Raw genomic sequence first — 25,713 nt, forward strand, 5'->3', positions numbered from 1 at the left:
ACAAGATCATCGTGATAACGTCACTGCTAATGGACCCCTAAATAGAATCTGGTATTATATGAATTATGAACATCCATTTTGTTCTGTAGGGCGAATGTATTAAAGCTCATCATGATACAGTATTACTTCATCATGCGCTGTACAAGATTTTCCATCAGCTAAAACAATGAAAAATAGACGTGAACTTTAATCTAGACGATTTTGAGCAAAAATAGGGAGATGATTGTGACTGAAAGTTTCATTTTGACAATGCCTCCTCCACACATAGCTCACATCCAGCAAAAGTAAGGTGGTAGTAAATATTTAGAGAAGGAACCTGCATGCTGATCAAGGTGCTTCAGCTGTTTTCTCTGGTGGTACTAACCAAAATGTGACACCAGGTTTCGAAAATTTGTATAAATCTTCCACTGTGGCCTCAATTTTGCAGTGCTACCAAACTTTAGGTGCATACATCTGTTTCCTTGCATGTCATACCGCATACACTGTATGTTTCAATTAACATAACTCACTTCACAATAATTTTGTATATTGCAGAACTAAAGAAAGATGCATATTTTAACATATCTTGTGTGCAGCACCTGCTCACTGCTGTTGATTAATACGTTTGGTGTGAAGATCTGAGTTGCTTCCTGTAGAGATTTCTATGCTTTCTGCTCGCTGACTCTTCACATCACCTAAAACCCAGTGTGGGCAATCACGACATGACTCCAGTAAAGACAGTGACATTTTAAAAATCTTGTCTTGAGCAGGTTTCACCAACCTCCCCCTTTAACTTAAGATGTTTCATTAGAGAAGCTTTTTATTATTAATGCAGGTTTGCACACTCAACTCACATGTATCCTAGTTAGATATAGGGGGGAAACACATGCTAAAGTGTTTAGAGGAAAAAGAGGAAGCAGACGTCAGACGTTTTGCCTTCTGATACAGGAAACTGGCCAACCACAGACGCTGCATGAGACTTGTTTCCGGTGTGTACCAGCACTTGGTTGGCTGAAAACTGCAAAGAGGATGCTGCTTCATGCTCTGCACGTTTCCATAAACATGTTTCAGGCATGTCTAGCTGCTTTTAACCCCGAGGGCTTCACACAACAACAAGCGAACCCTGAAAAATGCTAAAAGCAAATCACTATTTTAAAGTGAGACCAAAGTGTGAAAACTTCTGAGTGTCTATATTCACATGGTGCGTAGTACCTTTACTGACTTGTTTATGAAATAACCATCTATTAAACTCTGAATTTAGCACTACTTGGATCCCTGAGACAGCATAACATCGCTCTTTACTGATTTTATTCTAGTGTTGTGCAGACCTGACTATCCTGTGCAGATGGCTGAACCTGTGTCATGTTAAATTAATAATCCTGAGGTGCCATGGAGAAGCCTGGCTGTAAAAGCCCTTTGAGCAGGTTTCCCCTGCAAGCCAAATGAGGTGATGGGTTCATCTATCTATCTGTCCAATCAGAGGAAGACACTAACCGAGAGAGGCATCTGATGTCTTAATGAAGTGACTTTCTCTATGTACATATGTGCATTGTTCTGTTCTGTGTGTCTGATTCTGTGTAATGTGTATACACGTGTGTGTGTGGTATGAGTCTGAGTCATTAGTGAATCCCACTGGTCTGTCATTGTAGTGAATGTGCAGGAACTTGTGTCTATCGCCCTGCTAGAACAGGAATCAGGTTTCTGCATGAGTGAGAACCAATCACAGGTAGAGTCTTTGCATAATAGAAAGGAAGTAAAATTTAAAAAAGATAAAATAACTTGATCTAATCAGTAGTTTGTCTTTCTGTGCTTCAGGAAATTAAAAAAAAACACATCCAGTAGGTCCATGCACTGGTGTGATTTGTAAAGCTGTCTTGTCTGTTAAAGACACAGAAGATGCTACATTTTCTTCCTCTTTCTGCACCATTTTTTGGACTCTTCTCAGTTCATAGTGTCAGAAACTTCATTCACCAAGGAGCAAGCTATTGAGAGAGAGAGAGAGAGAGAGAGAGAGAGAGAGAGAGAGAGAGAGAGAGAGAGAGAGAGAGAGAGAGAGAGAGCAGACACCAGCACAGAGCAGTGATAATGGATTACTGATGTTATTATGGTTCAATAAGGCCTCTAAACAACATCTCCTCTGATCCACAGCCAGAAAAACACAGCTCTGTTTGAGCTGTGTGTGTGTGTGTGTGTGTGTGTGTGTGTGTGTGTGTGTGTGTGTGTGTGTGTAACATCACAAATGGACAACCCCCAAAGATACATTGAAAAAAAAAAACACAATGGAGGATTTTAAGCCTTTTTGAGAGCATTTTGTGAACATATATGTGTGTGTCTTTAATATTCTTCCTTGTAATACAGCCAAATCACACAAGCCTGTAAAAGTCTGATTAAAATCAGAAGGAGAACTTGAAAATGATGCTGTCAAGAGTCATCTCAAACATGTCTCAGTCCTGTGAGGTTTAAAAGTTAAAACTAAGCGATTTGTCCTCCATCTGTTAACCAGTCAGTTGTTGTTCCCAGCATGCATCTGTTTATTCCACAGTTAGCCCCCTTCCTATCTGCCACCCACAGTGTCAGCAGACGGCAGCCCGCGCTTTGTGTGTGGCAGCCTCAAAATGGCCCGCTTTTCCCCAACACTGAGTGTTTCTAAACAACAGGTGCCTGCACCAAGAGTGACTCACATGCACATTTGCACAAAAGTACATCACACACAATGAGAGAAAAATTCTGACAGATGTGGAAATACTGAAAGGCAGCAGGATGGGGTAGAGACAGACATAAATGTAAAGAAAGTTTTGATTTGTATGTCCTCCTACCTGGTTGTTGACATAATCCTGAAGATGAGACACCAGCAGAGACATGAAAAGGGAAGAGAAAGAAACAAGACACAGTTATAATGGGACGGTGAACACCTTGTATGTCTCTGTGTGGTGAGAGAGAAATGGTAACACGATCGCATACCATAATCTTCTAATCCATATTCTCATTTAATAAAAGAGAAGTGAGCGTGTCAAGGGCCTCATTTGGTCACTGAACAATGACCAGAGTATAACACATGTCATAGCGCTATGATCTCTTATATTGGGCATGTTTTCTTGTTGCCAAATGTGTCTCCAGCTTGTCATGCCCTCCAGTCTTGCTCCAGCTTAATGCAGGACTAATGTAATTTCCAGGACATTTGCACTGTTCCACTTGTTTTTGGCCTGCTTCTTTGGAGTAGTGCTGCGCTAGCACATCGGAGTGGTTGGCCTTTACATAATAAATGCCGTCACAGAGAAGAATGTGGCAGGATTCGGCGAAGCTCAAGGCTAGAAATGTAATTTAAAAATGTGGAACAATCACCAAGAGACTACAGAGGCAGGTAGGGTCGGCAGAGGACACTTTAAGCTCTCCATTAAGCCCCTTTGTAACGCCCCAGGGAGCTCTGCATGAGCTGGGAAAAGTGTGTATGTGAGGTAAGTGCTGAAGTTTGTGTGTGTGTGTGTGTGTGTCAAAACGTGGCTTCTGGTGATTAGTCAAAACTCTAACCGACACTAACCGGCTGGCCGCAGTGATCCTATCAGAGGGAGGGAAACTCACACACACACTCAATTTCAATACTTTTCTTACACAGACTCTGTTCATGAAAACTCAGGCAAAAATCCTGCCACAGTATAAAGTGGTCTCATGAGAGACCCAGATTGCGTCTCCCTACGACATTCCCTTTTTATTGCATTGAAAATGTGGGTGACATTGTAATGTTCTTGATGTTTAACCCCTCTGTGAAAAATGTAACTGTCAAAAAGCTTTTTCCTCCACCTGCTTTGTTGTCCAGCAGTGCTTTTTAATTTTCTTCATCACATTTCTAATTTAACAGAAAACAAGCCTGGCGGGACACTTTCCAACTTATGTCATCTGCTGTTGCTAAGACTGAAAGCATTCATTAGTCATTATGTCAGCTAGTTTCAGAAAAACAGACTTTTGAAGGCGATGCATGTTCAGTAAATCAAATGTTCAGAGGCAATTGTGTTTGGTTAAGCTCCTGCTATGCAAGCTGTTCTAACCTTATTCCACAATAATATATGAGTGCCATATTAGTGGTGAAACAACAATTGTCCTGACAACTGCATTTAACATGTACATACTACAGGGGGTTAGCATTACCCTCTGCTGCTAGTGATGGTGCTACACCTACCGCGTTGTACCCGCCGGGCTCTTGGCCGTCTGTGATAAGTTCCCGCTCTCCCCTGGGGTTGACCCTCCTGAAGCGCCGTCTGGACCTCCGCTGGGATCCCTCTCTCTGGAGAAAACTGTCGTCCCCCTCGCTGCTGTTATCCACCTGTAATACACAGTCAACACCCTCCTCAGAATAGCAGATTCTACGGGATTCGCAGACACAGCCTTCAGGTGTGTGGGGACAGCTGGAAGACTGATCCTCACAGTTTGACACCTGTGGACATGACTCAGGGAGGCTGCATTCTAGTAGTTCGGAGTTCCTAGGAACCAAGTTCAGATTTGTAAATTCCAAGTCCTGGGTCTCAATTTGTGATTTCTGGTCCTTATAATCCAAATTCTGGGTCTTAAGTTCCGTCAAGTTCTGAGAGTCTAAGCAGTGATCTTTAAATGTGTTCCCTTCCTTTTTCTGTGGCTCTGCTTCATGATCTGGAGCTTCTGAGATCTGGCCCTGCTCTTCTGCTGGCTCCTGGTTGAAAATCCAGCTCTTCCAGAGCGCAGAGAGCCGGTGCCAGCGGAGCACACTCATCCTGACGCTAGGATGTGATCAGAACAACATAAAAGCAGGAAATACCATGAGAGGGGAGGAAAAAAACAGCAGGGAAACACGTCTAAACAAAAGCTGAACACAAGTGCTGCGTCCAAATTTTTAAAAAGAGAGGTCCAAACTCCTGAGGGATCCCGAAACGTCGCATCCTACGGGTCAAGTATCCAGAAGAAAGGAAAGAAAAGAACTAAATTAAAAGAACAAACCAATGGATCGACAATGAGAGCAGAAAAACGAGGACCGTCTCTCTTTTTGTCTCAGATTTGGAGAGAATTGTCATCTTCTGAGAGCCGAAGGGTTCAGGACACAGTTCAGCTGCTGAACACGTTGCATACTCACAGACTTACTCACATGTTTGCACGCTTGTTCTCTCTTGCCGTCTGACACGCGCGCAGAGCACACACTGGGGCCTCAGTTTCCTCCAGGAAACCGTAAATACACAAGTATCCTCACCAGGCACAAAAAACAAAACAGCACAGCACACAGATTCCGGCCATACAATTCATTCCCTGTAGTTTTTTTTTTTTTTTTTTTTTTTTTTTTGGGCTGGTTTTTGCAGGAGGAATTTGTTTTCTTCCTCCATTGCATAATGTTAAGAAAGTCAGTAGCTTTATGATGACAATACTGACGATACTTGTGTTGTAATGTATACGTTATACAATTTTAAAGCGTTTTTCAGAAACTTTGATACTTTATTTTTGAATTTTGATTTAACTGGTCTTTTATTGTCTTTTCTGTTTCACTTGATTTTTTTTTTTCTTTTTTAAAGCTGAATGTTGTACTATTTATATTTTTAACACAAGTTCTTTGTAAGAGACGAAATACTCCCAGTCTTTTCCCACTGTGTATGTAGTTAAAAACAAACAAAACATCTTTAGGGTTACCAGTGACCAGTATAGATGGCTTCTGGACCTTGGAACCAATTTAAATTCAAAATATGTAGAGATTTGTTTCAGATTTACTATTTTGTTATTATTCTAACAACAGGACTAACATAACACATTATAGGCATGTTTAGGTTAGAAGATGTAAAAGAATTTTGGTGTGAAATCTTATTTATATCACATCAAATATTCCTCGTCTTTCAGCTTCCTTTTTTTTCCACACTACTCCACAAGCACTGTTTTTGTAAGTGACCATTATGTGTTTCCCCCGTCCAGACCTCGGGTCTGTCATGTGTGTTCACATAATATACAAACCCATGATCGGCCTCAGAGAGTTATAAGGGGATATGACGACTGTGTTTACACAGACTAGGACTGAAATCCTAATGTCTGATTGTCAGACATCACAGAGCAGTCTGAGTTAAAACGATCTCGCGCATCGATCAGAAAACAGCTTTGAAATGAACCGCAAGAGAGAAGATTGTCCCAAAGGTTTTCTGTCAATGGCTGCTACAGGTTGATATGGACAGAAGAACAACCTTGTGTGAGGGAGTTCTGCTGTAATATACAGAATCACCGCTGCATCATGGGTAGTTTAGCTGCAATGGACTCTGAAACAACTGCATGAGGGATAGTTCAGCTATAAGATACCAAATAACAGTTGTAAGAGGGGCCAGTATTGGTACTGATGTGTCCCTCCTCACGGCAAAAGGTGTCATCTTGCCTCATTTTAATGAGCCTCATGAGACAAACAGCCTGAAGGTAACACACGAGAAACTCTTGGGGGTGGGCGGCTGGAGGGGGTTAGAAATGTACCAGACTTTCATGTCTATCCTTTGACCACGTAATTATCTTTTTGAGTCACAGTGTACGTGCCTCTCTGGCTGCTTGACTCTATCCTGTGACCACCAGTTATGTCAACCATCAAGAACTCATGCCGTTATGTTTCTGACCGACGGTCATGGCCATAATGTGACCATATTTCCTGTTTCCTGTGTCTATTTGAATATGTGTGTGACTAACTTCGCATCTACTCATTGGTCAGTTTACATTCCTCTGTCTATCTGATGGTTTGCCCGCCAGCATGAATCATCCCCATTTGCTACCTTTTTCTTTTGCTTTTGCTCTATTCATTCGTTTCTTGCTCCTCTCTTCCCACTACTTATTTCCTTTCATTTTCCCTCCATTCCCACCACACACACACACACACACACACACACACACACACACACACACACACACACACACACACACACACACACACACACACACACACACACACAGAACAACCCCGCCCTCTCAGTCTATGAATGTCACTCCTGTCCATCTTGTGACCAGAGTCATGACGACAGCCACAGGTTACACTCCCTCTACTATTCCCATGGCCCCAATTAGCTGATTGGCTGCAATGCAGTGTGACTAGACCACAGTCCCTCCGCTCTTGTGTGTTTATGCATTCATCTCAGATTGTGTGTGTGTGTGTGTGTGTGTGTGCATGCATGTTTGTGTGAATTGGTGCTACTGACAGCTTTTCTTATCGTTTTCTGTCTTTTTTTTTCTATTTGGGAAAAGACATGCTACCTTTTTCTTTGCCTGTTCAGCTATTGCTATTCAAGCTGACTCCAGAGTTTTTCTCCTATTTATTCCAAACAGAGTGCTGCTGCTCCCTGAATCCTAACATGCATGAATTACTGTGCATCAAAAGAGTTTTCCCAGGAAATACTCATCTGACAGCAAACATAAAAGCTTTCACTCGTTGGATATAGGCTGCATGGTGACAGCGTTATATGCATTGCCAAAGTGGAACTTTATTTTATCTAGACATGTAGCAAATAGACACCAGAGCCATTCGTGTAGACACAAGCAGCACCTCCGACGAAAAGTCATTGTGAAATCACTCACTAGCCATAATCATGAGCATGTCAATTGGCATGGCTTGACATTTATGTCCAAGTCATTCACACATACATGCTGTTATTTTCAAACCTCAATTGCCATTTAAAGCCAAATGTATCTACAATTGAATTTTTACTATCAGAAGGTAAAAACAGCCATTCAGGAGAAATAAAAGGTACGTAAAGGGGTGACTGGAGCTGCAATTATCTTCATTATGGATTTATAGTGCAAAATGCTTATTATAACTGCATAAAGCCCAAAGTGACATCTTCAAATGGCTTGCTTTGTCTGTCAATAATTCTAAAACCCAGATCTAAAAACAAAGATATCTAACTTGATATCGTATCGTATGGAATCTGTGTTAAAGTCCTGGACTCCGGTACACTGTTACAACACGTACCGGAGAAGCAGCTACATCCTTTGACAGGCATCAACCAATAAATAAAATAACTAGTAATAACATTTAAAATGTATTCTGAATACAAAAACATAGTATGCAGAAAATTTCCTCTGCTATTTTTTTTTTAATTGACATTTATTTAATCTTTTGTTCTACAGGCAACTGAGTTGATTGTTCCTTTAATGCCCAAATTCACATTCACACTGCATCACACAATCATACCTGGAAGATCATCAGTACCACCACTCCCTTTTCCTGTAGCTATAGCCTTTGAATGGACCCACAGGGGTAGTTTAGGATTCAATGCCTTGCTGAAAGCGCACCTCACTATTATAACCCTTTTTCATTACGGGAAGTTTCCCAGAAGACTATATTCGGATGTCTCTGGAACTATCAGGGTGGAATTTGCAGCCTTGACCACTGCTGACTGGTCAAACACAAACCTCACAGCTGCTACAATGTGAGTACACACTGTAAGCATGCACTAGAATTTGAGAATTAATGTTTAAGCAAATATATGTGGTAGGCTTCCCAGCTGGTCTAAAAAAAAAAAAGAGCTGAGGAGATAAAAAGAAACACTTGTAGAATGAGAGAAAGAATGAATAAGTGTGAGAAAACACCAGTAAATGACAACGATGATTCTGTGTCACAGTTGTTGCTTTGACACTGTTCTGTTATCAGTCTAATTTAGTTGTGCAATGTGTAAAAGGGACTTTTGGTTTCTGAGTTTTGCTGCGGCAGTTGCTTGTTTCCTGAGATTGTTTGATCAAAGAGTGCCATTGGTTGATGAGTGCTACTAATTTCCTTTCCCTTTTTCCAGAATTGTAGTTCTGTCCTTCTTTTACCTACAGGTACATTTAACTGCTAGTTCATGAATATCCTCTTTCTTTCTTTTTCTTTCTTTCTTACTTTATTTCCAGTCAACAACCCAAATCAACACCACAAACAAACACTGTGTATGACTAACTGTAATCACTGAAGAACGGTATAGTTAATTTTTAAGTGTTTTTAGAATCAGTTTTCACTGTATCGCTCATGTGTATAATATTCAAAGGCATTTGTGGAAATCTGCTTATTTCTTGCTGAGAGTTTCATGAGAATATCACTGTGAATTGTGTTGATATGCCAACATTTCTAACTGTACCAACTACCGGTAAAACTGAATGATACAGTTAATATAATCAGTGCTGCAAAAACATTTTCAAGCCTCTGCAAGATGCAGTATTTTTAATCTTTTCATCTGTAAATGAAACATGATATCCTGCAAACCAGGGGATTTTCCCAGTTAAGAACAAGCTGACGCACTCAATGTAAGTACCTTCAGAGTGAAACCGGTCAAATTGTTACAAGAAGCAAAAAGTGGTGAAATTGACATTCCGTTACATGAAGATCTTTCACATAACTTTCTCGGTTTTAACTGAGCAGAGTGACAGTCTGTCTACGGATGATATGGTTTCATCATTGTTTTCTTGGCTACAGTACTGACTGTTATCTAATTCTGTACAGTCATAGCAACAGAAATCTCAGACGGGGGGTTTCTTAAAAAGTTCTGTACAAAACGAAGACCTTTGACCTATAATGAATGATAACGAACAGGTAACGATCGAGGACAAACAAGGTGACATCTGCTCAAGGTTTGTCTTTTATTCCCTATTCAATAACATCAGTGGAACTGGTACTACCTGCTGCTCTTCGTGTAAGACTTTACTGCTTATCCTGTCTCATCCCATCTGATCCCTCTAGTCCCACAGACAGAGAGACTCAGGGGGAGGGAAGATAGGAGAGCGAGAAGGACACAAGAGAGGAGACAGAGACTTGTGAGCACTATGACCTTGTGGAGACAGACAGAAACACACTTCATTTGTACATGCAAAAGACTGTATAGCATGATGAACCTGAATGAATGTTTTAGGATATTCTCCAAAATTGAAGAATACATTTCACCAGTAATTATACTGATGTGTAGTCTGTGCTGATGGTGTGGTGTGCTAATGCATCTGGCTAAAACTCCACTTGAAGTGAGAAGTTTTAGACATGACATGACACTAATATGACTAATACAGCAGGGTTGAAAAAAAAGGAAAGTGTCCCCTGTTTGCATATACAATCAGTATGTGGGAAAAAGAATGACTCTTCAATACCTGTAACACTAAATGAATGTTGACTTTTGAGTTTTAGGAGATGTGAAACACTGTCAGACTAGTCCTGTTGGGAAAGTCTTCTCAAGATACTGTAAGTCCAAAGATAAGATAGTCCTCGCACTTGAATCCTTTTATCCTTTTCTCTCATAAAAATGAAATACGAAATACGTCCAAGAAAACATTATGTAAATCCTTCATTTGTGTAGTCACAAACTCGCGCAGGCTCCTGTCAGGCTTATGTGAGCGGTCAGAATAATTTTCTCTGGCTGTTAGCTTTTATCACACTTTTTGAGCTCCTCATCATGACATGCTGCGACACTGCTAATTTTTAGCTTGAAATAGCTTGAAAGATGATTTGTTCCATGGTCCACTCCCAAAAAGACTGGGAAACACTTCTGACCTGTTTTCACTAGTCATGGAAATTATTTCCTCCATGACAGAAAAACAATTGGACACTTTCATGGCTTACTAACAAAAAAAAACTCACTATAAAAGGATTTGAAGTAACTTGAAAAATGAAACGGGGGGGAAACGAGAGAGCGACATGAGAAAAAAGTCCCAAGCTGGAATCAAACCAAGAATGCTACTGCCACATGGTGCATGTATAAACCATTAGGCTGCAAGAGCAGTCCTCAAATATAGTACGACTCCCACTTCCCAAATGTAATTTTCATAAAAAAAATATAGTCATATTCTGTTTAAAATGCTATATAAATATATATTGTACTTTTGATTCCATTCTAATTATTAAGATTTTCTAATTTTCCTTAGTTTGAATATTGCCACAATAGTTTTTTTTTTGGCAACAGATTCACATCCTACCATTAAGGTTCATTTAAATATGAATTTGAGACAGACAGGGCACAGACTGGAAGACCACTGATGAGGGAGGCATAGAAGAAGAGGAAGAGAGGAAGGGAGATGAAAGAAAGAGAGAAAAGGGTGAACAAGAGAAGAGCACAGAGGGGGAAAAAGGTAACGCAGACATCAAATGAAGATGGAAAAAAACGAATAAAATCAAAGGGCAGAGATGGCAGAGGTTCGAGGATAAAAAGGAAGGTGATTTGGAAGGAGACAAAGGCAGAGAGAGGCAGTCAGAGAGTGAGAGAGAGAGAGAGAGAGAGAGAGAGAGAGAGAGAGAGACAGGGGCAGTGTACTCACCACAATCATTTCTGACGGCTCCAAAGTGATGCATTCACAGCCTCGTCTGCCCCCCAGCTGCTTGCCAAAACTGTAGAGAGAGCAGGCACACACACAAAATATGTGTTAAAACAAACAAACGCACACATGAGTCAAAGACTGTTTCCAGATTCAGATTGTTTCTATTGGTCAGTCCACTTTATCTATATGCACGTAACACTAAACATTTGAGCTGGAGCAGGTGACAAATATACAAAAGCAATTTGTGTTACACCTGGTTAGTACTGTTCTTACTTCATATCACTACAATACCATTCTCACACAAACTCCATGCATGACACAGGATAGTGAACATATTTTGATCTTTGATCCCTTATACCAGACTCTTTGTCTCCAGGTAAATACCTCGTCCACAAAACCCACATCTGTCAACAGCAGAACATCCTGTAAAAACACTCTGAGCAAACAAGCTATTAAAAGACAGAATTCCCCACAAATTCAAGGGGCAATAAATTTCTATTAAACTGTTGCAGGTAACACATTGTTAAGGTGCCCTCAAGAGATGCTTTCATAAAAGCAATTCCTCCAGTATTTCATAAAGCACTTTTAATGATTTAGCACCACCTGACATCTGTATAAAGTCGTTTGAGAATTAGTGAGGGCTGTCAGCTACAGGTAAGAGAAGGAAGGATGTATAAAATAGAAATCTAAGATCGGGCACCATCTAGTTTGTGGTGAAGGTTTAACTTGCTGCAAGAAAAACAACTGTAGATCAATAAGTCTTTGCGGTTGACAGCTCAAAATAACTGTACACAGTCCACAGAGGCTAAAAACACAATTAGCACTCAACCAACTGTGATGGGCAATGAAAAATGTAATCCTTTGAGACTTATACTCTGAGTTCAGGAAAATGTGTTGTTTTAAAACTCATACGACATACGAAAGTTAACAGAATCGACATAGTGCATTTTGTTTGATTAATCTATTTATAAAGGTGATTTCTGAATCTTCTGTGGTGTCACATTTGAGAATGGCAAATGATGAAAATTTCACCACGTACACCAGTGTTACTAGTAAACGTTTTCGCACAATGTGAGTCTTTGTCTGCAGGCCTCAGAGGTTCAGCCGCAGACGCCCGGACTGTTCTCTGTTTTGTCCTCTGACGAGCAGGAGGAGAGCAGCTGATGCCACGTGGGTCAGTCTGATCTTTTCTCGTCACATGGAGATTCTGCATGACATCTTGGTTCACTCTGAGAATCTGTTTGCTGACAGTGAAAGCCCTTTGTCTCTGTCAGCCGTTCTCAGTACAGCCCCAGTCTGTACCATACAGAAGAAAAACATTTTCGCATAATTCTAAATAGATTTTGAAAGGCTGGTTTCCTCTGAGCTCTTTCCTAACGGGTAATGTTGAAACCCAAAAGGCTTGACTTTAATGTAACGATTTCTTCAAAACTCAAACTTTTAGCTTTTTGGTATCAACTTACTATTGATTTATTGTTTAACTGTGAAAAAAAAAAGTCTGTTACAACTTTACAAGGCACAAGATGAGCTCTTCAAATTGCTTGCTTTGTCCAAATAACAATCTAAAAACCCAAATTATCCAATTTCTTTATTATACATTACATCCAATATGTATAATGAAGAAAAGCAGACAATTCTGACATATGAGAAGCTATAACAGGGCAGCATTTGGTATTTTTGCTTACAGACACGTGTTAACCTCCAACTGATTATCATAATCGTTGCTGAAAATGCAGATATGCTTATAGTTTTCTGTCAGTGTGGTGCTTTGGTGGTCTCACAGAAAACACACACACATTAAATGTCTTGATGTCAAAGAAAAAAACAAGAAGTTTGAATTTTGAGACATTTCCTCTGAATAATCTCCCCCTGTGTGAGTGTCTGTGTTTATGCATTTGGTAATTATGCATGTCTCAGTTTCCCACGGACTGTCTAAGTGTGTGAGTGTGTGAGAGATACCCTGACTGAACAGCTCCATCAGTGTGTGCGGTGATCCCTGAGAACAGACTGGGCTGTGAACACGTCTCGCTCCCTTTGGCATGCTGAAAGTGGCGACTCAGCATTGTCTAAGGACTGGAGAAGCGGCTGGTTTTAATTATGGAAGCGTGCTGAGCTAGACGAGAGCCAACTTTCACTCTCACATCTCCTCTCTGATTACGTTCTCACACTGTCTCCCACACAGTCCCTCCCAACTTCCCTCTGGTGTCCAGTTTTTCTGCCCTTCACCTCTATTTACCTCCCTACCCACACTTTCTCTTCTGGTTATCTTGACCCTTCCCTTTTCTGCTTCTTATTCCTCTTTCCATTCAACGCCATCTTTCCCTTTAAGCTCTTTTTGTTGTCCCCCTAATCCTCCATTTTTTTCCTCTTCGTTCAATGACCCCTCTCTACTTTTCTCTAGTTCTTCTTTTGCTTCCTTTATCATGTCCTGTCCACTTTATTTCTCTCCCTTTTGCATTTTATTTTCTGCTTTGCTGTTTTCTTCGTCTCCTCATTTCATTCTGAATTCCCTTTCATCCCTTCTTTTGGCCCTTCCTCTCTCTGAGCCAAAACACACAGAAAAAAAAAGATGCAAACTTTCATCTTATCACACCTTAATCACAGATTCACACCAGCACAGACACTATTCTTACACTGTCAGCCTCTTGATTTATGGCTCAAAGTCTGTCTTCATAATGTGCTCTGATGATGGAAAAATTATGAAAGTCCCTTTTCTTTTTCTTTTCAACACTTTTCCAAATTGGATGGGCTGTTTTTCTTCCGACAGATTTTCTAGGAAATGGCAAAAGGAAACGGTTGTGAAATCAAAGCTTTGGTTCCTTGAACTGATTTCATCGGAGAGAGGAATGATATCCAGAGCCACTGGAGTTGAATTTAAGCTGCCACTGGATGTACATTATGACCGCAGTGTTGCTGAAAACCTTTCTCATTGTAGCTGAACTAGGTCCAAATTAGCTGTGAATGAATTTATTTGACATCTCACTGCCACACGAACTCAGATACATTGTGCAGCCACATGCTCCGACTCAAGATTCCCTAAATGAGGTGAAACAGAGGTTCATCTTACAGCATCCATCTCTGTTGGTACCGCCTTGCTGCTTTTTTTTGGCAAAACAAGTAAGGCTAAAAGGATCAGAGCAGATTTTCTACTGGAAACTAAATTATTCACTAAATGTACAAAATATCACACAGTTTTGCCTTTTCATAAAGTGCCCTGGTCAGGTGAATCCAGGGACAGTAAATGCCATTATTCCTTGTATTGATTTTTCTTATTTCAGTGCCATTTACAGCACTGGCAGAGAAGGACCTAAAATGAGGTAAAGGGGTTTTAACATAATATCCAACCCTTCATTATATGTTTATTGCTGTTTTATTTTTTTTAATTGTGTCTAAATTAATCAATTAACTGATATTTCATTGCGCCCCTCTCGGGAAATTTGGCTGTGTCTTGCCTCTCCCTACATTGAGGTCAGAGGACAGTGTCAGCTGCAGAAAGCATTCCTGGACCTGTGAAGGGTTTACTGTCATCTGTCAATGACACTTCCGTAAGATGCTTGCAAACACATGGGCTGGATCACCAGGTCCACCGGTTAAAACATTCCCCAAATTCTTTCACGCCACAGGAATCGTGTGATATTTGTGAGATCAGTATCGCATTTCTTCGAATATTCTGAACTGGTCTAATCAGAAAAACAACACACAGAGACAATAAATAAATATAAAAAAAATTCATATACAATCACAACAGCAGCTTCCACCAGAGCACCAACACCCAGGCATGGTTTTAAGAGTTCCCCGTGAGGAATGCAGTCTGCTGGGGTAAGAGTTCTCTCAGAGCCCTCAGCCTGGAGGTCAGCCCGACTCTGACAGTTCTCTCCACACTCCACTGAGGCGAGACGCATGGTCCCTGTCAGCACCGCACAAAGCCTGCCAAGCATGTCTACTCCGTGTGTGTGTATATGTGTGTGCGTGTGTGTGAATGGAGGGAGCTGAGACAAGCTATGTGAAACAAACAAAAGAAAAAAAATACAGTTTACTAATGATAAAGGAGCAGGGGATCTAAAGATTGCAGACTTAAATGCCTACAGGGTGTATTGTACATGTGTGTTTGTTGTTGTGGTTAGACAAAAAAAACTAAAACACACCTCAGTGCAGCTTCCTGTGTTTGCTCCATCTGTCTTCCTCCTTCTCTGACGTACTGAATTCCCACAAAAGTAAAAGAATAAACAAACCTGAGTCAACTGTAAGTGAGTAATTGAGTTTGTGTGCATGTGTGTGCGTGTGTGTGTGTCTACACATCAAATGATGTTGCCCTGACTGAACTGAGATCTGATACCTCTCTGTTGTCAGCTGGTGTGAATCAGTGTCTCACAGAGGAAATAGGGCAAATCTCTAAAACCCACACTATGGCCAAACCTTTAGTCTGGCAAAACAGTAGTGGGTTTATATGGCTACAGTGTAGAGGGTTTACTCCACGTGTTAATTTACTCCTGTACAAAAGGTCAAATCACTGTTGTACGTGACATTTTACTCAGTCCTTATCTCTGAATGAAATAAAAGAGGTTTTACTTGAAGTGAATTAAAAAACCACGATCACATACAGCATTAAAGAATATCTTTTATAGATCCGGTGCGCAGTGAATTCTGAGTCTGTTCTACAAGAGCACTCTACCACTTTGGCATCCCCACAATATGTCTAACCTATATATGATTTCAAAAATTACTGAAACAATTGTGTCTTGGGCCCTTTACCCTTTGACAAAATCCTTAAGTGATCAGTTGCTCTCACAGCAACATTTTGCTGGATGAGCTAAAAGTTTGTTTGTAGTTTTTTTCCTCTCTAAGTGAGTCATCTTTCTTTGGAATGGGAAACTCTTTTCACAGCATTGAAGCGGCGCCTGTGCTGGATTTCAGCAGGTGATGATTCCTCTGCTCTCTTTTCCTGCAGAAACAAGTCGATGGCAGAGGGGAGAACAGGTTCAGCCCCAGTCCAGTGACAGCTGCAACGCCCTGGGCAATAAACCATGACAGCCGGCACAGACACTAAGGCCACACACACACCCTGAGATGTCAGAAGACTGGAAGAACCAGCAATGTGACCAAGAGTGCAAAAGAGAAATATTAATAAAGGCTAGGGAAAAGATCTCTATTAAAATAGTAAAAGAAAAGAAAAATAAAGTTAATTTAAATATTGAAATAGCCTTTGAATTTTTAAGGCAACAATTGTTATGTAAGTCCAGGTTTTGCATGTTGCAGAATCATGGTGTATACAGCATATTAGGGGACATTTTAATAATTTTTTGGATTCAATAAATATTTGAAAATCACATCTATGTCCATTTTTGGCAGTGAGGAGCAGCAAATTGCAAAAAAAACAAAAACAAAAACCCAAACAAAAAAAAAATTAAAAAAAATGCAAAGGTCTGCATAAGCGAGGAACATGGTGCTTCAAGTACCGGTTGAGACATGAAATACATCAGCAAGGAAGTCCAGTTTGCGCAACAAATCCACGTTTGAAGGGTTATCAGATTCCAAAACACTGCACAGTGGTTTATAATCGTAAGAAACATAACGGTACAGTTCTGGACAGAGTTGTACAGTTGTGGAAAGCAGTGGCTATTTTATCTTCCACCACGGTGACTGCAAAGTTAACAGCAGAAATACAGTGTTCATGTTACAAAGTAATCCGGGCTGCGTTTTTACATGCTGGGCTTAAACTGGTCTGAACACAGCCTTAAAAACAACCTAAAAATGAACTGCATGCTTCCTCTTCACTCTGCACTTGTAGAGAGGTTTGTTTTTGGCAATACTGAGAGCTTCACTTTCAAACCGACATTGTGCTGCACAGTTGCAGACAATCTTTGAGAATGTAACCTGAGTCCATACAAAGTTTGAGAGAGTTTCGGTCAAAAATCAAACCCAAACAGTGAACTAAGGCCATTTGGCACCCATGTTTCCATGGTAATGATGACCAACAGTAAAGAAAGAAAACCCACAAACCACAATCTAACAGAGACACACACAGAGACACACTATTTTACTTCTCAGTTCTCACTGCTGTTCTTCCTCTCAGTTTCAGTGTTTGGTTGGCTAACACTGACCACTCTGACTCACACACATACTTAAGAAGACTGGAAAGCTAACCAGCAGTCAACGATACAGACAGACCACCAGTGCACAAAAACACACAAAAAAAAAAAAACTCAGACAGGCTCCAAGGAATGACGTAGTGGGTCATTCAGAAAGATTACAGCACATTACAGAAGTGGGATCAGTTAAGGGGGCTAATTCAAACCTCAGCATATCAGAGCAAAACACAGCACTGTCAACAGCTGCTGCTAAACTCCAGTGCAGTGAGTTAAAGTGTCCTCATAGCTTAGAGACAGATAAGCATCCACACTTGACTGAATGCACGTTTATTGCACACCACTCTAGATAATCTTGCTGTGATCTTTACTTTCTTCTAACACAGAAAGTTCCCAGAAAACCTGAGGATTCAGATGAAAAGTGAGCAGTGATGTTTTACTTGTGGAGCGTCAAGGAAGTCCCACTGACATTGTGGGTTTGAATCCAAATCAGAATTTGATCCTCATTATTTCCTCTTCAATCATTAATAACTTAGAAACAACCCTTAATTAAACCAATAAACCTCCTTAGAACATTTTGAAACTACTGCCAACGTCATTTCAGACTAGCGTCCTTTTTTTTTCGGTAATGTGAAAGAGAGGTCTGCTTCTCTTTAAGATAATCAGCGTAGATAAAGACCGACAACAGACAGAAGTTAGCAGTGTGTTTTTCAGAGCTGTGGGGCCCAGCGGTGGTAAGCTATCCTGCCACAGTGCCATGGGGAATTCCTGGCTATCGAGTTGGTTAAACGATGGCAGGCAGGAAATGGAGCATGCTGGGTTGAAGAATGCACAGCGAAAGAGAGAGGGAGATTTGAAAAATCTCAGCTGAATTAGCCTGCAATGGATGTTAACGTTACAGCGAAGGTCTCTGCATTAAATGATGTAAACAAGTATGACAAACAAAAACTTTAAGATCACTGACCAGGAACAGGAATGTAGGGTGTCCACTTCTTTGGATTCCTTGTCAGTGAACTGATATCCAGCATATTATCCAAAAGCAGGAGTTGGGAAATTATAATGTTCCAGTTATCCAGGTTTAGATCCAAGTGTGTTTGTTTTATACTCCAGAGAGTGTGAATAAGTAAAAAGTTTCCTCAGAAAGCAGAAGTAGGTGACGGCCAGCCTTTTAGTTTGTCTTTAACTGAGGGAGGAGTGTGTGTGTTCCCTCCCGCTCTACTCTGTTCTGTCTGTCTGTCTGTCCGCTGGCTCCAGGGAAGTGTGTGCGTCTTTGTCAGTGTGTGTGAGTGTGTGTGTGTGTGTGTATGTGTGCGTGTAGCCTGCTCATTTCCTGCCTGGATGTGCTTCTGGGCTCCAGGCGGGCAGGCTGCTCAGGAACACATGGCCAGCCACTGTTCTGCCAGGGGTTCCGCATTCCACACACACACACAGACACACACACACACGCACAACACTCCCCCCATTAGCTCCCTCTGTGACCCTTTCCAAGCCCCCCTACTGCTACTAGTACTCCAACACACAGACACGCACACACCCTCCAGACCTCTGCAGGGCACCAACCCTCCCCCACCCCACCCTTCACTCTGTTATCAACTGACCCACACTGGAATGAACACACATATAAACACACAAACAGTCCTAGCTGCCCTGAGGTTATTGATACTTGGCCAACTATTCTCTCTGCTACAGTTGGTCAGTTGGTGCTTTGTGTTGCTGTTGTTGGATAAACTGCCTTAACGTCACACCGCCTTTTATCTAGCTGTTCTTTCGGCATGTGACGCGTAAAAGGTCAATCTTCACTACAAGCAACCTTCTCAGTTGTGAGGATTTGATTCTTTTTCTTTGTGCTACGTGACAGTGAAAGTAACATCTTTAGGTCATGAAGTGCTGGTCAAACACAAGACTTTTGGTGCTGCAATTATCCATTCACAGGAATGAATAATGTTTTTATCTTATTATATGGACAAACGGGCTGTTATAACAAACACCAACTGGCTGAAGGTGAACTTTTAATTTCTGTCATAACGCAAATCATGCTATTGCTCCTTTCTGTTTTCCTCTACTCAGTAATGGTCCAAAATAGTAAACAGTGTTTTCAACTGCTGTTATTGAAACAGAAAACCAAAGAAAAAACATCATCTAATGCAAAGAATGTGTGAAACGAGAGAAATGTACTGTATTCTGTACTGCATTAACACACTGCAAAGTGGTCCATAATTTTCCACAACTTTCACTGACATCCCCTGAGAATATTAAAAGCTAAAAGCTGCTTCCTTTTACAGGAATTCCATGACCAACAGGAACCCTGTAAATGTGAATGTATGATGGAGATTGAGAACATACTTGGCATACGTGCCATCATTCTCAATTCCTGACAAACGTCATCTAGCAGGTGAAGCTCTCGGCCAGGCAGTCGTAAGCTTTTTTGATTTAGACATAAATGCACCAAAGGTCCCGGCCCCCCTCCTTTCCGTTTCTGGCATGCAATGCTGCTGTTTCAGCCTGACTACAACAACAGAGGGAAGATAAACATTGGCGGTGAGCACCAACCTCGAGCAATTTCTGCCACAGCTTTCCCCATTACAATCAATTCCAGTGTTTAAACAGGTGCAACATCTCTGTTTACAGTATTTATGAGCTTTTTTTTTTGGCATTCCAGTGGGTCTGGGGAGGAGGAGGGCCCCATATTTCCTTGTGATATTGGTTTATCATGATGATGAATCTCTGGCCAGAAGTCTGAGCTCTTCCCTCATCAAACAATATCTGTCAAGATATGCACAAAAAGCGTTTTATTTCAGTCTCTCAACACTGTACTGCATTATACAAAGGAGGTATGTCTGCTGTTTAGCCTACCCCCATTGATTTGAATGAGATGGACAAAATAACAGGAACACCTGTCAGCATAACGCAATGCAGTTCCACAGCACCACAGACTGCGGTCTGTCCTCCAAAATGATCACAGAGTTCAATCAAAACCTCTTTAAGGTTGTTTTAACAAAAACTCAACATTACAACCTTCACAGAGAGAGTATTTATTGTAGGACTGTTGTATCAGACTGTATTAGTTTCAGTTAGGTGTACCCAAAACTGTAGACTGGTGAAGGATGTGAGATGTTATGTGAGACTAGATATCCTGACATGGCAGTACATCACACAGATACAAGTGTGAGTGTTTTTTGTATGTAGGTACAGTATACACAACACCCTCCCCCTACATGTCAGCAAAACCCGTCTTTTCATACCTTACAGAAAACAGAACAGACAGAAACACACACACACACACACACACACACACATATATATATATACACACTCCATCCATAGGGTAGCTTCACATACAATGTCAGGCAAATCCCACCTCCTCTCACCATATACGACATCTCCTGTCTCACCCCGCCATGACATGTGAGACTGTGTGTGTGAGTGTGTGTGTGTGTTGGTGATTATCATTACATACCAGCACCTTGCCAGGTACATGTGCTCCTTGACGAAGACGGATCCAGAGAGCAGGATGTACCAACAGGTAGCGATGCTGTCAGGGCTGAAGCACAGGGAAAGAACACACTGGTGTGAAACACTCAAATAGTCTAACTCTGCAATCTGCGCTTCATAGCACATAATGTGTCAGAAAGCACGGACAATGTGAACTTTCAATAATCCCATTTTTGTACTTTCTGTGTTATATTTCATAATTGGGAATCTAATTGGCTTGTATGTTTTTTAAGGTTGGTGGGTTTTTTCTCCCTCCTCTCCACATGTGCTTTTTGATTCATTTGTTGTATCCAACTCCCTAGTTATTTTTGGGTCACTTGGCTCTTTTAGGTTACAGTTTTATTTTCTATCAGCTAGTCCTACCCTGCTGTTATTCTTTTAAAATAAATGCCCTGTTAGTGGCTTTGGTTTAAATCTGTACTTAGCAATTCTGCACATTTGTGGCTCAAAATAGCAGCAAAAAGAAAAACAAATTTTGAGGATAAGGATAACCAGACATTAAACAACGTGTCATGAGTCAGACAGATCCAATGAAGAACATGCATTTATGACAGGGTCAGCCATTTATTTCTGATGACTCTGGGTTGTTCTCAAAGCCGAGCTTATGTAGTGCTTTTTGGAAAGTTTAAAAGTCCCCTGAAGTTAAAATGAGTCATTTTTGGAGATGCTTCCCTCACCTCTATTGCAGCCTCCTTTGAGGTGTCACCATAGATCCACTTACTCTGGCTTTTTGATGGCATTCTGTTCCTATTATATGTCCTGCTCTATCTTACATTTTTTTTGCTGAGTTGACTTAGGGCTGCTCTATTCATCATGTATCTATACATTTATGGCTGAACTGGCTAGAAAGACCAATTTAATACAAGCCAGGATTCCTACATGATATTTTCCAGGTCTTTGAAAAATATAAGATGTAAAAGGAACTGAAGAGTGGAAAAAAAAAAAAGTGCACACCCGAGCTTTGAATCCCAAGGGATGCATTTTGCATTAGCATAAATGTGTTCTTAGGATGCCAAGCATTATAGAGCCATAATATGATGCCCCATCAATGCAAGGTGGAGAATCCATTAACTACAAGCAGCCATACTAAAAGGGCTGAAATAAAAAGAGCTGTGGCAGTCACGTGATGTGGTCTGTCATTCACAACAGATGTAACATGGACTTCTCTCATCTAAAAATAAACAAATTTTAAAAAATGGTCTGTGTGACTGTCCACGCTATTTTACGTATTCATTTTATCTATTAACCTCCAACACCAGTCCAATTAACTTCATAATAAGCTCGTCAGCAGCGAGACAGGACGCAATTATACATGAAGAGGTCAGTCACAGGAGAACATATCTGAGCCTGAGGTTATGAATATGAATACAGAGACTGGGAACATGGGCTGAGAAATGGGAGTGTTTGAAGTGTGGAGATAAGAGATGCACATGCATAGTGAGAAGAGCAACACATTATGGAGAGGCTGTAATGTTATCACCTCTGCTTCCCTGATAAACAACAGCGGCTTTTTCATGTGATGTATGCATACTAATAATTTCTAAATGCATTGAAATATATGGGCAGAGCTTATTCACATTTGGACATAAGTGAATCCTTTAATTAATATTCACAGACTTTGCACATCGGAAAGAATGTGCAGGTTATTTCTTCACAAAGTGACACATTTTGACAGCTGTGGACAAGTACCATGCAGGGATTTTAATTTAAAGGAAATAAAAAAATATAAATAACTTATGAATACATGTTTGAATATCACTGAAGGGGTTTTCTCCCTCAAAACATTTACATATATGTATGAATTGTAGGCACCTATTTAAATGATAATCTGAAGTTCAGAAATCTGGAGTGCGAGTGGCTTTATGAGATAAAGGCTCTTAATTTTCAAATTATTCGGCCTTCCTCGAGGTATTTCTGTGCAATTTTGAAATATAATTTCCAGCCTCAGATTTTATGAGATGATACACATATCCACACAGAGGCCCTAAAAGTATCTTTATGAATCTCCATTACTATATTTCTTTTACTCTCTGCATCTTTTTGAACCACGCTCTCCATCTCTTCACATCACTTGGGTGCACACCAAACCACATCCAAACTACATACATAATATTGGTCCGTGGTTAGGGTTTTGGGGGGATCTGATATGTGCAAAATCCGACGTTCACTTCTTCACTTCATTTATTCAAGTCTCATGTGAGACTGTATGATGAATACTGTATTAAAGTAGTGACTTTAGTTGTGATGGTGTGCTGATTCAGATTCAAAGTGGTTCTAAGGCTTTACATTTGCTTGTGTAAATATGCAATGTTGGGAAAGTCTTGTCTGACAAATACACTTTATCCATATTGTATAACAGGAGCTGATCTGTTTGCATTACACAGAAGAAGCAGTAATGGGAACTGTGGTTTAAGAAACAAAAAACATGGATACTTGCTGAAATCTAAGCTTCACCTACAGGTAACCTAAACAAACTGATCACAAAGAGCTGTTTTTGTCTCATTTTATTGTAAATTGATAGCTGTTGTTTTTTTGTTTTTTTTTGTCCAAATGTTGGTTGCACAGAACAAATTTATAGATCTGTTAGACGCTGGGACATTGTGAGGTGCAATTGTTGATTAATTAAACAATAATGCCAATAACTGTTAGCTGCAGCCCTACTACTGTGTCCATCAATGCCACACATGCCATCTCTCTCCCTCTGCATCTTGTTTGTTGTCTTTGTATAGGAAAGCTGAAATTCTAACATAACCATGTTCAAAAGGAGAAAAAAAAAACACAAAAGATTAGTTCCTTTCTGCATTGTTGGATTTAAGTGGGGCCAGCATGATTAACTACTATTATGGTTTCAATGGAGAGACCTTGATTGCTTTCATCTGCTGTCTGTATAGTGTGTGTGTGTAACTGACTAATTGGACATGGCAGGCGCTTTGTTCTGGGTTAAGGTACTTAAGACTGGCCCCTGGTAGAGAAGCAAGAGCAAAGAAGATTTTGTGCGTGTGTGTGTTTATTGGACTGTAAATTAAACCACTGAGTATCTAATGTGATTCTAGTGAGGACGACAATACATCAGCACGATGAGGAGCTTCATTCTCCTTCCTTTCATCTGTCTCTGTCCTTCCTCCACCTCTCACACTTCCTCCACATCCCGGCCGCCTTCGCCCCTCTCCTACCTTGTTTCAAATTCCTCATTCCTTCCCTCACTTCATTTTCTTCTCTCACCTCCGTCTCAACATTGCTATCCTTTCATCTTTCTGCTTCTTTCTTCAGCATGTTCGTCTTATGTTTTCTCTCCTCCTCTGCACCCTCTCCTCTCTTATAATATAACTCCTCACGTTTCTCATTTGCCGCCACTTTCTCCCTTCTCTTCTCTTCTCATCATCTCTTTTCATCTCATCATCTACCCACTCCTCTATTCATCACCCTCTGGTACCTCTCCATCTTTCTCTCCACCTCTACTCCACCTTCCTCTTGATTGGTTTTCCTCTAAATCCACACAGTATATGATCCTAAACAGACTTCTTTTGTGCCGCCTTCCTTATCCATCTCAGTATCCATTTATTCACACCCCATGACAGACAGGCAGAGAGGAAGGCAGACAGACTATCAGTGGATCTGTCGACATTACCGCCAGCTCTAAATCCTTGTTCTCATCTGGACAATGGTATCTTAAACCCGAAGTGGGCCTCAGAAAAATATATCATATGCAAAAGACACCCACAGCGCAAGACTCGAGGTTTTACCTACTGGGCAATTCGAACATATATTTAAGAAGCAGCACATAATGTGGATGATTTAATAGGAGGCTTAATCCAGTACTGAGAGACAGTAACTCATTGTTTTTAGTATCTTTTAATTTAGGGTTTGTTGACAAGGATAGAAATATAGAATATCACTATCCAGAACCTTTAACACTGTGTTGAAGGACTGAGTTTAAGACAGCCCTAAAAACAAAATAAAGAACACATAAAAGTGAGGAAAAGGGAGGCATAGAAGTCTAAATGAGATTTATAAAGTGAAGAAAGTATTCTTATAAATTAGATTCAAGACATAGTAGAAAAAAAAAAACACAAACACAACTTTTTAGACTACACCTCAATACTGTGACACTGAACAAATAAATGCATTATAACGTAGTGAAATCTTATTCATTTGCATGCCAGAGTGCATGCTATTCTCTTTGCAACCACGCTGATGTTTCCTTGATCAAGACATAATTTGCTCTAGTGCAGCTGCTTTGTGGCCAACACTGTTGTTGTTCTGTGCAGCTACCAAGTGTTACTGATCAGAAACCTGTGATCAGTAACAATGCATATGATGTGAAATTTCAACTGGGTAAATATTGGGGATGAAAATATACAAAACAACTCCCATATTCAATGAAACAATCTTTTTTTCAACATATATTTTAATTTAAAAACGTGAGAATAAGTGCAGCAGACCACAGCAGAGAACATCCTGCACAGTGTGAGAGGTTGTACTTACTAGAACAGGACGTGGTTAGCCTCATGCTTCTCATACCTAGCCGAGGTACACATCAACCTGAGAGAAAGACAAAGATGTTAACTTTTTCTCTCCAACAACATTCCTAATACATCGCTAGCACTCACAATCCATCACTTATCGATCCTTTACTTTTTCTCGGAAGGCACCAAGCTCTCCCCTTTTAAACACCATCATTACTGTCTGTCAGTTCAGAGTGTTAAGGTGACCCACTACTCATATTCTGGCTGCAGCCCAACAAACATTTCATTTTCTTTGGCCTGAGCTATACCTCAGTTTTGCTGTGTATTTACATTTGGTCAATTAGGCCCAATTCTAAAAGAACCAGGACTTGTAAGCACAGGTCAAATGCACTGACAAGCACTCTTTTTGTCTTGATAACCGGACAGATTTAGTTGCACACTATAACTTT

General features: G+C 40.5%; 1 protein-coding gene across 7 annotated transcripts in view; it reads right to left on the reverse strand.

Annotated features, from left to right (window-relative positions):
- Positions 1–25,713, reverse strand: part of rapgef6 (Rap guanine nucleotide exchange factor (GEF) 6) — a 131,327-nt gene that overhangs the window by 77,687 nt on the left and 27,927 nt on the right. For 3 of the 7 annotated variants that reach the window (XM_041051239.1, XM_041051237.1, XM_041051238.1), the window contains 5 exons: positions 25,284–25,340; positions 20,764–20,847; positions 11,221–11,290; positions 4,154–4,297; positions 2,796–2,813 (listed from right to left, as the gene is read on the reverse strand). In XM_041051239.1, the coding sequence (XP_040907173.1) occupies positions 2,796–2,813; positions 4,154–4,297; positions 11,221–11,290; positions 20,764–20,847; positions 25,284–25,340 (373 nt within the window). Of the gene's footprint in view, positions 1–2,795; positions 2,814–4,153; positions 6,800–11,220; positions 11,291–18,270; positions 18,428–20,763; positions 20,848–25,283; positions 25,341–25,713 lie in introns of those variants that run through there. The other 4 variants (XM_041051235.1, XM_041051236.1, XM_041051234.1 and 1 more) reach the window with 2 other exon arrangements.

Source organism: Toxotes jaculatrix, chromosome 12 (genome assembly GCF_017976425.1).
Source record: "Toxotes jaculatrix isolate fToxJac2 chromosome 12, fToxJac2.pri, whole genome shotgun sequence".
Lineage (NCBI taxonomy): Eukaryota > Metazoa > Chordata > Actinopteri > Toxotidae > Toxotes > Toxotes jaculatrix.